The 14,033-nt window shown below is 44.7% G+C and overlaps 1 protein-coding gene across 1 annotated transcript in view; it reads left to right on the top strand.

Moving 5' to 3' along the window:
- The first annotated feature begins 719 nt into the window (after positions 1 to 719).
- The window catches only part of UBN2 (ubinuclein 2), a 57,365-nt gene continuing 44,051 nt past the window's right edge, over positions 720 to 14,033 (top strand). Inside the window, exons 1-2 of the mRNA XM_015420692.1 lie at positions 720 to 1,208; positions 5,779 to 5,871. Coding sequence (XP_015276178.1) covers positions 720 to 1,208; positions 5,779 to 5,871 — 582 coding nt within the window. The remainder of the gene's footprint in view (positions 1,209 to 5,778; positions 5,872 to 14,033) is intronic.

Below are 14,033 nucleotides of genomic sequence, written 5' to 3'. Positions count from 1 at the left end.
AATTTAGAGTCCAGCGGCACCTTTAAGAGCATCAAAAGTTTATTCAAGGTATGAGCTTTCGTGTGCATGCAAAAAAAAAAGTGCGTGCACACGAATAAGCTTTGGTGGTCTTAAAGGTGCCACTGGACTCTAAATTTGATATATTTTCCTATTGTTATTGACATTTAAGCTACTTTACATCTTTTGCACCTTAACTGTGATAACTCATACTTAATACCAGCCACAACTTCAAATTAGGAGTCTACTATGCCACCCGGTGGCTGCTACCAATTCTGAGGGTCGCATCTCCCAAACCGGCGGGTTCCCCGAAGCCCTCTACCCGCAGTTCTGCCCGGAGCCCTTTCCCTCTCGTCCCTTTAACAACATTATGGTAGGTCAGCGTGCATATTTCCAAGGCAACTGTGGGCGGGGCTCTATCGTCTTCAGCGTGCGATCGCGAGGACCGTGGTGACGTTGTGAGAATATGTGCAATAACAACAGTGACGTACAGCAGAGCGTCCGTAGAGGGCCGGCTCGTACGCATGCGTGCCCTAGTGGCCTGCTTCTATTTACGTGGGGGGGCTCCAAGATGGTGGCGGTGTTAACAGCGAGGAGAAGCTAGTGGGGCGGGGGAGCTGTTCTGACCGGGTGAAGGGGAGGGAACCGGAGGAGGAGCAGGAGCTGTGGGTGGCGAGGGAGGGGCACCGAACGGGTGGGACGGGGGGTGGGGGGGGTGGACGATGGCGGAGCCGCGCCGGGTGCCGTTCATTAGTCTGTCACCCGTGAGGCGACGGGAAGGCGAGACCCCGGTACTTGAGCGAGAGCCTGGAGGGGTTCGCGAGGTAGAGCAGCCATTGGTGCGGGAGGCCCTGAAGCTGCCAGAGCAGCAACACAGCGATAGCTGTCGGACGGACCCGCCGCCGCTGCAGCCGTTCGAGTCCTGTCCTCGGACGGAGCCTCAGTCGTTACCCCTGCTGCCGCGCGAGATCAGCCGGCCCGAGCCGAAGCCACTGCTGCCACCTCAGCGCGAGCCCCCAAGGCCAGAGCCGCCGCCGCCACCTCCGCCGCCGCCACACCAGCAATTGCAGCGCGAAAGCAACCGGCAGGAGTCGCCGCCGCCGCCGCCGCCGCGTCAGACGGTCCGCCTGGAGTTGGTGCTGAAGGATCCCACTGAAGAGAGCTGCGTGGAATTCAGCTATCCCGAATTGCTGTTGTGTGGCGAGCCCCGGGTATGGATCCCCCCCGCCCCCCCCCCCCGCTTTGCTTCTTCTTTTTTGTCACTCCCATCAGGCTTAACTGCTTTTCTTTAGGTTGGGAGCTATGTGTGAGAGAGGACTAGTATGGAGGTGGCTGTCCCGATGTTGGGAGAAGCTTAGTAGGAGATAAAGCACAATCGCTGTTAAGGAATGACCCATGGTAGTGATCTGTAGAGAACTAGTTCCTCTGCTTGGGTAGTGTCTGAAAGAACTCTGTCACAAGCAAGTAAACTAATTTTATCTTTTGCCAACCTAATATGCTTGCGTGAAATACAAGGTAATTTTTTCAAGGCCTGCCCATGAGAAGAGGTATTCTCATCTTCAGTCAGTATCTTTAGAAATACTTCTTGTAAGTATGCCCCATGATGAGTTGTATCTCAAGCAAATGTTCAGTGTACCCTGGGAACCAAATGGTACTTGTAAACTGCTTACATGGATTCCCACCCTACACATGTGTCACTTCATGGGATCATGGCCTGCAGTGCTCATGCTGAGAAGGAGTAGTGAGGGGAAGGAGAACTGCATGCATCCATAGATCTTTTTGTAAGCTGGTTCCCACAATTCGGACTGTGTTCAGACCAAGCCAGGAACAAGGGGTGACTTCCTTATGTATATACCCTCATAAGAGCCAAGATTTTTCAAATGGCCAGTTTGCCAAAGTTAGTTGTAAGCATCTGTCATATTGGAAGTCAAAGTCTATCAAGGCTATCTACTCTGTTATAATACTTAAAATATATTTGTGACATCAGTGTATTATTTAAATGACCTGTTGCTTTAAACCTCAAATTCTGTGTTCAGTTGATGTAATTATTTTCTTAATGCCAAAAGTTTAAGTAGTTCCACGGTTAGCCGACTATTACTTTGAATTGCTTTCTTTTAAAGTACAGGAAAGTAGTTCAGAGTGGATTGTGGAATAGTTGCAGAAGATACCAGTTGAAAAAAATCACAGCCAGCCGTAGGCAGTGTTCCCTCTAAGCTGAGTTAGTGTGAGCTAGCTCACAGTTTTGTAGTCTCCAGCTCACACCTTTTTGTCTTAGCTCAGGAAGGAGGGCTCCAGAGCAAACTAATTCATGTAGCAGCCAAATCGCTTGCTCACAACTTTAATGCCAGGAGCTCACAAAGTAGAATTTTTGCTCACAAGACTCCACAACTTAGAGGGAGCCTTGGCCGTAGGTAGTACCACTTGATTTGAATAGCCAGCATGAGCTCCATGGAGCTACTTACTCTATTTGGAATACATCAAAATGGTTATGCGAAATCCTCCCATGTGCTGCTTGGTCCATAAAAAGAAATGCTAGCATTATTACCTGCTAAAGAGAGAGACTCCAGTAAATATACTGCTAATAATCAATCTGGTGAAGATGTTGTACACTCTTGGAAACAAATGCATATTGAAGTTATTGAAATATCTGACTTGTATTTTGTTCTCTGTGTAATTTCCAGTGAATATTTTAACTATTGCATCTTATGACTTTTATGGTATGCTAATGTGTTAAACTGTAGTAATGACATTATTGCTTGATCCATAAACATTTGTGTTTGTGCAGCTCTTTTCTATCCAGTCCATCCTGAGCTGTATCCAGTCCATCATCACTTTATCATGATAAGAATCTAAGAGCTAATTGCAACTTCATTCTGGGCCACTTCATTCACTCACAGAAATGTCCATGTGAGCAGTAACATGTAATAGTCAGAAATGTGCTTGTTAATTAAAGCACCCAAGCAGCTTCTTGCATCTTTTAATTTGAGTGCTTTATCAAAGAGGTGTGTGCTTTATTAATATTGCAAAGTGCTTTAAAGGTACAGTGTAAAATAGAGAACATAATGTATGCATGCAGATATGCCCATACATTATTTGATAGAGGCCGCATGTTAGATCAGTGGCCATATGTGCATAGCACAGTGCTGAATAATTGTGAACTGTCGGTAAAATAAAGGATACAAATGTTATCAAGAGAGATTATAAATAAATCCTTAAATTCTGAAGGGTTTAGGATGTTGTGAATTTTATAGAGCTGATTTCTGTGCAGGCATCATTCTGTTCTGGGGCGGGGGAGATAAAGGCTGGAAAATAATTGCAAATCTGTGTGTAATATCCTACATGATGTTTGATTTTCACCATGACTGGTATTACAACTACAACAGGGCTGTAACTTGGGAGGGGAGAATTCCATTATCCTTGATCTTATGGAATTGCTTCCTGAGAAACTTGGCTGACTATGGGTTCCATGGTTGAAGAGCACATTGTACAGTAAACAAGGCACATTTTCATGGTGGATGGAGTTTGGGATATATTTTTTTTTGTTGGCTGGTTGGTTAAAGTATGTGAGCCTGCACAAAGCTTCCATAACAGTTCTATGGTGAGTGAGTCTGGGCTCACATCCTCTCTCTCTGCCAAAAAAGCAAGACAAATAGATGCAATATTTAGAAATACCATACAAGAAGCCCCCATGTATACTTTATAATTCTGAATTAGTTTTTCCCCTTACACAGCAGATGCACAGTTATAAATTCATTGTTAGTTACCAGAACCCTTGCATTTCTGGTTGCTTATTTGGTCATTTCCCTAATGGATTCTTTCTGTTGTGGGACATCTCATTGTGCCAGTGCTTACATCTCACAGTCAAGTTTATGAAAAGTCCAGTGCCAACCCAGCAAGTGTCTCTGTTTCTGTTTGGGAGACTTGCATAAAAAAGACTATATCACTACCAGCTTATCTGTACCACTATCCCCATTCCCCAATGTTACAGCTGCATCTATAATGTAAAAACACATTTAGATATTTGCACTTGAATTCTTGTTACTTTTATTTTTAATTTGACTCCACAGATTCAGTTTTCTAATATTGTTTCCTTTTTCCTTAAAAAAATTAAAAGGTAGTCTTTAAACAATTAGCAAACCCCCAAATCCCTAATTATGCCTAAGGAGCTTTCACAAATGGCCTAGAAACTTGGTGGTACACCTGAGGTCCACTTGTAGGAAGATGTTTCCAGAGTGCCTGCTCACAAAAGGGAAATGGGCTGGGCTACTCCCACAGTAGAGATGGAGCTGAGATAATCCTGGCTAGAAGCTGGTACATAGTGCCTGTAGAACGATGGACTCTATAGATCCTGCTTGTTCCTTCTCCTCTCAAACCATATAGCTGTTCATGAAGATGGTGGTAGAAAGGATTTTTAATCCTTATGAATAATAGAAAATGTATACCATATTCACAATATATTTTAGAGCACATCTGCTTTTGCTCTTTGGCTCTTGTCTTCTTTCACCTATGGGAAAAGGTCACTTTAAACTAATAAATAGTCATCTTTTTTAGTTGTTTTATTGATTTTTGAAGGGCTGCAAAACTTGAGAATTGCTGATAATTTAAGAATGAGACGTTCCTTCATTGTCTCTAAAATAAACTTTTCCTTGAAGTTTCATGATAGGCTTTATGGAAAGTAGTGAACTCCATCGCTAACCTACTATAAAATGTAATTCTTCAGTTCAAATGTTTACAATTTTTTTCCCATGGGGTAAAGTTGGCTACAACTTGAAAGTTCTTTCTTTATACCATGATATATGCAGTCTTTTATATTGTAACTCCTTCATGTTTGGAGGGGGGAAAGGTAGGGATGGGCATGAACCAGCTCACAAGCCAAAATTCAGGCCAGTTTGGAGCTCAGTTTGGAGCTCAGGAACAGATGTTCAGGGAAGGTGCATTTCCATAACATTTACCAGACCCTTGGCCGGTTTGTTTTGGCTCTTTGGGAAATTCGGGTTCCACTGCTCAGCTGTTAGGTTTAAATGGCTGGCGGCCATTTAACGCTTCAGTTTTTCTCCCTCCCTTCAAAGCAGAGTGGAGGAAAACCAAAGGATTAAATGGCTGGCAGCTGTTTAACCATTTGATTTTGCCCCCCCCCCCCCAGTGGCAAGGGAGACCTTTGTCATAATGTTAAGGACTTTTTTTAAAAAAGTTTGATTAAGTTATAAATCATTAATTTTCTACGTACCCCTATCTTGTCTCTGGGTGGTGCATTTTGCAGGTTTTGTTTGGGGTCAGCCAGTTCACTACTGGATATAATGATGGACTGGTTAAATGGGTACTTGTTTGAGGTGTAGGGAGACTAATGTAAAATTGATGAAGAAGCTTGATGAACAATTGGAGAAGCTTTGAGCTTAGATAGTTGTTTTCTTGGAACTGATATTTCATTAACATAACTTATTCACTTCCATAACACAGGTTATAAAATGTGTAACTTTGCCTTCATTGTGTGTCTTGCTTCCAAATACTCTGCGTAGACTTATGGAGGGCACTTTCGTTTGCTAGCCCATTGATCTTATTCACATTTACCTAAATACAAATTCTAATGGTTTTTGAAATAAATTTCAGTAGGATTAATAGGCGTGTATTTGAAAAGTCAGATATGCTATTGTCTCATTTAGCTTACTAGCCAAAGCTGTGTTCATACAATCAAAGCAATGTAGTGTAGTGATGCTGTAACTCCTTATTTCTATTATGCAAGTTTTTCTGTAAACAATGACTGATCTTTCACCTCTCCCTCAGAAAAAGTCCGCTGTCATTGAAGATCCATTTAACGATGAAGAGCGTGAGCGACATGAAGTGGAAATGCTGGCTAAGAAGTTTGAAGCAAAATATGTAAGTAAACATCTGTTAACAGTTTTAGTGTTCAGGTGTTAACTGAATTCTTCTCACTGTGACTCAAATCCTCTTTAAATTTATTTAATGTTGATGCATACCAATAGATGGTAATATACACACTAATTATTATTATGAGGATTTTGACTGCAGTCATGCTCCTTCATGTATGGAGATCAGATTGCAGAGCAGGGCTCCCCAACCTTTTTGAGCCTGTGGGCACCTTTAGAATTCTGAGACAAGGTGGTGGACACAATTACAAAATGGCTGCTGCAAAGCAAACCAGAAAATGGCTGCTGCAGGAGGTGGAACCACAGACCTCACAGTTATTGATTTTTTTAAAATTTGTATGTCAAACTTAATTATTTAAAAATGCATTCTGAGGGGTTTCTGGAACTCAAGCGTAGTAGTAGTAGTACTCTGGGTGGTTTACAACAGGATAAGAACAATAGATAATTTAGAGTAAGTTAAAACCATAATAAAATACCATACAAATCAATAGATAAAAGACAATCTGTTCCAGGATGTCAAAAATTTCAGGAAAAATTGCAGCTTCCCCCATAGCCTCCTAAAGGGGTAGGTGAGGGGAGGTGGGAGGTATGAGAGTGCCAGATTAGTTGCTGTCCCATCACTGTCCTTAACCAAAAGCCTGGTGGAACATCTCTGCTTTACAAGCCCTGCGGAAAGGTACAGATCTCCAGTGTTGCTGCAAGGCGCAGATGTTCTCCAGCAGAGAGTTCCACCAGGTGGGGGCAAAGGCTGAAAGAACCCTGGCCCTGGTTGAGGGCAGCTGGATCTCTCTTGGGCCAGGGACCACCAGGAGGTTTTTACTGCTAGAGCATAATGCTTTGCTGGGGGCATACTGAGAAAGGTGGTCCCAAAGGTATGTGGGTTCCTGACCGCTGAGGGCCTTAAAGGTCAAAACCAGCACCTTGAACTTCACCTGGTGCTCCACTGGTAGCCAGTGCAGTTCCTGCAGCACCAGTTTGATGTGTGCTGTCTGAAGGGTTCTGGTGAGGACCTGCGTGGTCGCATTCTGGGCCAGTTGGAACTTCCGGTCATCCACAAGGGAAGGCATGCATAGCTGTGCCTGGCCCCACTGTGCAAATTTGCATGGCTGCCAACCATTGTATATTAGATATAGGGTTACAAATAGGAATGCCAGGGGAAAAAAACCAATCTGGTTTCTTTCAACTTTTCCAGTGCAAAAATTGGGAAACTGAAGAAAAACTCTTATGAAATATTTTCTTCTCTAATGCAATGCTGTTTTAGACAAGTGTTTACTCAATCAAAATGCGTAGTATGAAAATTTTTATGTAAGATGAGTTACAGGTTAGATAATGATTGTTCCTATGTTCACTGTAGAGGTATACAACATATTTTCAAGAATACGTAGTTTAAATGTAAATTTGGGCAACAGTCAATATGCTATAATGTTTTCGATAATACATCATTGAAGAGCAGAATTTTCAGTTTTATGAAGATTATATTGATGTCCAAATATGCTGGTAGTCTTACTGTAACTATTTCTGTCCAAGTATTACATTTTTTGTTTATTACAAAATCTGTTTTCTGATTTCAATTGTTATTTTCCCCCCTATCCCTCAGATTGCAAAAATTAAGATGCAAGTGCTAAGGTAGCATAGGAGGCAGCAGGTAGCAGCTGTCTCTTAAGAACTGTGTATATTTGCAATTTTTGTTTGTAGAAAATGAAGGCATTTATAATTTTGGTTTCCATAAATAACACCAAATAGTACAATTTTAAATGCTATGTGATTAACAATGTACTTTTATGTTATTAATGGTGATGTAAGATAAGCTGGATAAGAAAATAAATATTGCATATGTTTGAATTCTGCCCCCATCTAACTTTTTTCCCATGCTTCTAAAATCTGCAGAAATTTTATATCTCTATTGAAGATCGATATAAATATTAAATCTGGTCAGAAGTCAGAGACCACCACCAGCACATGAAATAAATTAATATGTACTTTAAGTGCTTGTAGCCAGGAAACTTTTAGTGGGGGGGGCACTGGGGAAACTGGTGGGGAGTGACATCACAAAATAAAAATAAATAAAATAAAAAGCCTCAGGTGAGTAAGTGCACATACTTGAAGGGTGCACGCATACCTGAAGGGGAAGGAAACTCTGGTGGAAAAGTTTGTGGTGGCCCGTGCACGAGAGAGAGAGAGACTCATCTTGCCCTTGTGGGGCTGCCTATCTGATAAGTGAGTGGCACAGGTCCCTGGCTGGCTGGCCATCCTCTACCTTCCTGGCTTTCCCCCTTCCTTCACTGGAGCCTCCCTGCCCGCCTTCCTTCTGGGGAGGTGTTGCTGCTGCCACTGCAGCCACACTGGTCTCAGCTCATACAAAAAGTGAAGTGGGCCGTGGGGGCTGTGTGCTGCATGTGAGACTTGCCAGCACCGATGGTGGAAAGGGCAGCTGGGGAATGCCGTGCCGGCTCTTTGCCACCCCACCTGACCCAAGGCACATTCACCTGACCTGATGCACATTCATTCCTCAGGAAGATAGGCTGAGGAGTGAGTGCACAAGAGCCAGCCAAGCAGTGAGCGTGCTGAAGGGGAAGGAAACTCTGGTGGAAAAGTTTGTGGTGGCCCGTGCACGAGAGAGAGAGACTCATCTTGCCCTTGTGGGGCTGCCTGTCTGATAAGTGAGTGGCACAGGTCCCTGGCTGGCTGGCCATCCTCTACCTTCCTGGTTTTCCCCCTTCCTTCACTGGAGCCTCCCTGCCCGCCTTCCTTCTGGGGAGGTGTTGCTGCTGCCACTGCAGCCACACTGGTCTCAGCTCATACAAAAAGTGAAGTGGGCCGTGGGGGCTGTGTGCTGCATGTGAGACTTGCCAGCACCGATGGTGGAAAGGGCAGCCGGGGAATGCCGTGCCGGCTCTTTGCCACCCCATCTGACCCAAGGCACATTCACCTGACCTGATGCATATTCATTCCTCAGGAAAATAGGCTGAGGAGTGAGTGCACAAGAGCCAGCCAAGGAGTGAGCGTGCCGCCCGCCTGCCTGCCTGGTGGAGCGAGAACATGGGCTGGGCTGCTTGTGCCATGGCAGCAGCAGGAGCCAAGTGCCTGGAGCCAGCCTCCCCACTTGTCCTCTGCCACCACTGTTTTCCGCCCAGAAATGCCACCCCATGGGCCCCCAAGTCCCACCAGCCCTTAGCAGCAACACTGGAGATCTTTTTGGCATGGTAGGGTGCCGGCACAGCACGCTGCAATGCAATTTAAGTGGATCTCAGAGTTAAATGGATTTTAAAGTTTGAAAAAACAACCCATTATTTTCAGAAAAGAAAAGTTTTGGGGCATGGAGGGAGAGTTGGGGGGCATGGCTCCAATATGGCCCACCATGGCTACGGGCCTGGGTAAAGGAAATCCGAGGGAGATTTGCAAACTCTTTAGAAAGAGGCTTGTGCTTAAAACAAACATTTTCATTAGTCTTTTTAGATTGTACAGTATCAGTTATGAAATTGCAATTTACAATTCGAATATATTCACCCAAACAATTGCATTTTACTAAAAGTAACATTTAGAATTATTGCACTGATACCACTTGTACCTTAGCCCAGTCTTTTTTTGTTTGTTTTTTGAGCCATACTGACTTTACATTTATGTCAAACTTGGCAGGATTCTGTTTTTGGCAGAATTATCTTTTGCGTTCCCAATGCGCACAGCATATATGTAATTACAGTTGGTTTTTAAACACCGTGTCTGAATATTTTATGTGTTTGCTTGCATGACTATTTTAATGCCTACTTTTCTGAAACTTGGGCCCTGAAATATTCTTTTTCTCTGATTTGAAGAGTCTGTCTCCTCTCAGCTCATTTATAGTCCATCCCTCACCATCTTATATAGCCAGGTCTAGCTATTAAAGCAGCCAGTGCTAGTACTTTGTATAGCAATGTTGCAGCTTCAGATCTGCTTATTTTACATAAATGACTGGTGGCATATTTGAACTGAGGCCGCTACTAGGTTGCCATGGTGTGGGCTATGAGCCACACAGCCTCTCTTTGAGTCTTCCAGTGGTTACTCCTTTCCTCCTTGCAGCAACCCCCCCTCCATATAAAACAGGAAATACCCCAAAAACCCTTCACTGATTTTATTCAATAAACATTTTCTTGAATTTGTTGTTTCATTTGAGTGTATTGTATTTGTCCTTTGGTTTATAGGAGCGAAGAGCTCTATTTTATGTGAGAACGATTACCTTCTCTCAAAAGACTGGTACACTGGACTGATTCACACATAGCCCCATCTCTTGTGCAGAGATTTTCATCCATTTAGGTCTCAGTGTTACCATCTGGTTTGGAATCCCAAAGGAGGGAGGAGCAGACATCCTTGCTCCAGGACACAGCTTTTAAAAAGTGTCATGACAGTGCATATTTTTTACAGTAAGTACTCTCACCTGCTAGGCAGAGGCAGCCGTTGCCACAGTGAGTGAGCTTAATAGCTAGATGCTGCTGCTGAGGAAGTGTTGGTGTATGGCAGTGGTAGCTGCTTCTGTTCAGGAGAACAGAGCAAGACAAGATCGCAGCTCTCTGCTCTAGCTGGTGGGAGGTATCCTGTTCTCTTCAAGACTCCAAAACAGGCAGAGATGTAGTTAAACATGTTTCTTCATTAAGAGAGAATAATATCTGAATCATCCCATTACCACTGGAAGATTTTTTTCCAATTGGTCAGTTAGATTTGAGTCCAGTAGCACAGTATAAGCTTTTGAGGGTTAAAGCTCTCAACTCCTTGGCTCTCAAAAGCTTATTCCCTGAAACTCTTGTTGGTCTCCAAGGTGTGGCTGGACTCAGATTGAACTACTACAGACCAGCATGGCTACCCTCTCAAACTAATTGGTCAGTCTATGTATTTATTGATTTGTTTAGAATATTTCTATGCTGCCTTTTCAGAGTCATGCTTGAGGCAGTTTGCAATTTAAAACCACAGTATTAAAAAAGAAGAAGCTGTTAGACATAGGCAGCATAAAAACTGTCCATGAAACAGATACAGACCATTAAAATGCTGCTAAGATAAACCCCTAATTAAAACCTGTGTAAAAAGATGTGCCTGGTGCCTAGAAGAAAGTAAAGTAGGCACCAGGAAAGCCTCAAGGGGGAAAGCATTCCAAAAGCAAGGTGCCACTGCAAAAAATGTCCTGTCTCCAGTTGCCATCCACCTCACCTCTGAAAGCAGAGGTATGGAGAGCAGGGCTTGAGAAGCAGATCTTAACTGGTGGGCTGGAGAGTATAGGAGGAGATAGTCCTTCAGGTACCCTGGCTTTAAGCCATTTAGGACCTTAAAAAGTAGAATCAGCACTTTAAATTGGAACAGGAAACGGATGCACAGGCAGTGCAGATCCTTCAGTACAGAGGTGATGTGATCCATGTACCGAACCCTGACAGCAGCTCAGGTACCATATTTTGCACCAATTGCAGTTTCTGAACAGTTTTCATAGGAAGCCTCATGTAGATCACTTGGATGTGATCAAAGCATGGATTGCTGTGGCCAGATCACTGTTTTTGAGGAATGGCAGCAGCTGGCCAACCATCCAGAGCTGATAAAAGCTACTGTGCTACAGAAGAGACCTGAGCTTCCAACCAAAGGCCAGGGTCTGGTAATACCCCCAAGCTATGAACCTGCTCCTTCAGGTAGTACAACTCCCTCCAGAACAGGCTGTCTTTGCAGTCCCCGAGCAGCTTCTGCATTGACCACCAGCACCTATGTCTTGTCTGGACGGAACCTCAATTTATTGTCCCTTATCCACTCCAGTACCTTCTCCTGGTGTCTATTTAGGACTTCCACAGACCCACCTGGTTTAGCTGTTAAGGAGAAATAGAGCTGGGTGTCACCTGCATATTGGTGGCACCTCACTCCAGATCCCCAGATGCTCTCTCCCTGTGAATTAATATAGACATTAAATAACATGGGAGATGAGATGGAATCCTGCAGGATCCTATAGCATAACTGTCACAGGACCAAGCAGTAGTTCCCCAGCACTACCTTCGGGAATTGGTTGGTCAAGTAAGAGTGGAACCGCTGGAGCATAGTGCTGCCTACTCCCAGCCCAACCAGCCCCTCCAGAAGGTTACCATGGTTGAAGGCATGGAAAGCTGTAGTGAGGTCCAGGAGAATCAACAGGTTGCATTCCCCCTGTCAGGGGGACTATGGCCATCCCAAAGGCAGGCCTGGATCCAAACTGAAAAAGGTTTACATCATTTGTCTCCTTCAAAACCATGTGAAGCTGTGTAACCATCACCAGCTCAAGCATCTCGCCAATAATGGAATATTGGCCACTGGACAGTAATTGTTCAGGTCATTTGGGTTCAGGGATGCCTTCTTCAGGAGATGTCTCACAACCAGCTCTTTCAAAGCAGTTGGAACTACATCCTCCTACAAGACCGGACCCAGTCCCTCAACCCAGCCTGGAATGATCGGATCATCCATAAAGGGCAAGGGTCAGGACTGGATGTGGTGCACCACATACTTCGAAGCATCTTGTCCATTTCATCAGGTCTCACCAACTGAGTGTCAGCCATATAGCTAGGACCAGATGGTGCTCTGATATCATCTTGAGATTGAACCACCTGTGATGTTTTGTGGCAGATACAAGCAGTTTTCTCTGCAAAATGCATTGCAAAGGAATTACAGTGGGTTTGTATGTTTTCTGGGCCAACATTCTCTTGGGCTTGAGATAAAAGCCCCATCACAATTCAGAAAAGCTCTGCCAAATGTCATCATGCAAACACAATGATGGCAGAAAAGTGAACTTGCTTCTCTGCCATCTCTGCCACCTAGTAAGCATGATAATTTGCTCTCACCTGTATTCAGTTGCACTTCAGTTCAAGTTTTTCTCAACTTGCGCTCTAACCACCTGCCCAATTGTTTCATTATCCAAAGCCACTCTGTAAACCAAGGGGCATTCTGAACTCAATGGAAGGAGAAAGAGAGAGCTCTTGGAAGCAATTGTGTCCACAGCCCAAGTCATCTCCAAATTCCACAGGTCAACCAGGGCTATAACAAGAGCACCAATCTTGCTAACCAGTAAATCCCTAAGAGACGTCAGGAAACCTCTCTTGATCCATGAACCTCCCAAGGCAGACCATCCTAATTGTCCCCCCACCCTTGTGGAGATTCTGAGTGTTCATGAGTCTAAATGTCACCAGATAATGATTGTTTCATGACAAGGGCAGAATGGAAAATTTCCCCATTACCAAACCATGGGCTGCGGTCACACGGAACATTAGCCATGCGAGTCAGACGGAAGACATGCGGGTTTTCCGGGCGCGATCTCACCGGCACATCTGGGAAGTGTAGCACTCCCGTGGCTCAAACGAGGCTTCCTGCCGAAACCACGCGGCAAAAAACTAGTACCTCCGAGGTACTAGTTTCCGGAAACCGCGGGGCAAGGGCGGGCGTCTGATCGCGTTTCCGGTGGCATCCGGCGCCCGCCCATGTTCCCTGGCGAAAAAGTTTTTTTTTCTTCAAGTCTTTGTGGATGCGCAAAAGCACACAACGGAGCATGCGCAGTCATGGGGTAAACAAAAAAAACCTTCCAGTTTGCCGCACCGCGCACTTCGTTTTTGCGCGCGGGATTGTCCTGCGATCGGCACCTCTCCTTTCCCACGGAACCTCCACAGTACCTCCACGGGAGGTCTGATCAGGTAACCGCGCCTTAGTTTGCCCCGGGGCAAACTGCCACACTTCCCCCCCGCAGTTTCCTGCCCGTGTGACCGGGACCCATGTAACTTACATCCAGAGAAAACCAGATCAAGTGTATGGCATGCTTATGTGTAGGTACCAAAACATTCTGGAACAGTCCCGTGGTTGTCATGGCGGCCAGGAAGTCCTGAGCTGCTCCTGTCAGGGCAGCCTCATTATGAACATTGAAGTCCACTAGAACAGCAAACATTGGGACCCTCAACACCATGTCTGAGATTGTCTATGCACTTGTCACTTAACTTGTCGTACAACTGGTGAACCTGCAAAGCATGCAGGGGCATCTCATTTCCCCTTTTCAACTATTTCCACTTTTACTTCCCTGAAAGTCCCACACACCAGTCGGCCTACCTTTATATGCCCCTCTGTCTTTAGCTTTCTCTTGTTCCCTCCCCCGGCAGCCTCTGCTTGAGAAAACTATGGCCCAATTATGCAATTTTG

Source organism: Gekko japonicus, unplaced genomic scaffold (assembly GCF_001447785.1).
Source record: "Gekko japonicus isolate JY-2015 unplaced genomic scaffold, Gekko_japonicus_V1.1 scaffold1291, whole genome shotgun sequence".
In the NCBI taxonomy this organism is placed as follows: domain Eukaryota; kingdom Metazoa; phylum Chordata; class Lepidosauria; order Squamata; family Gekkonidae; genus Gekko; species Gekko japonicus.
Note: the sequence above shows the minus strand (reverse complement) of the source record. Positions and strands in the feature narration are given on the sequence as shown.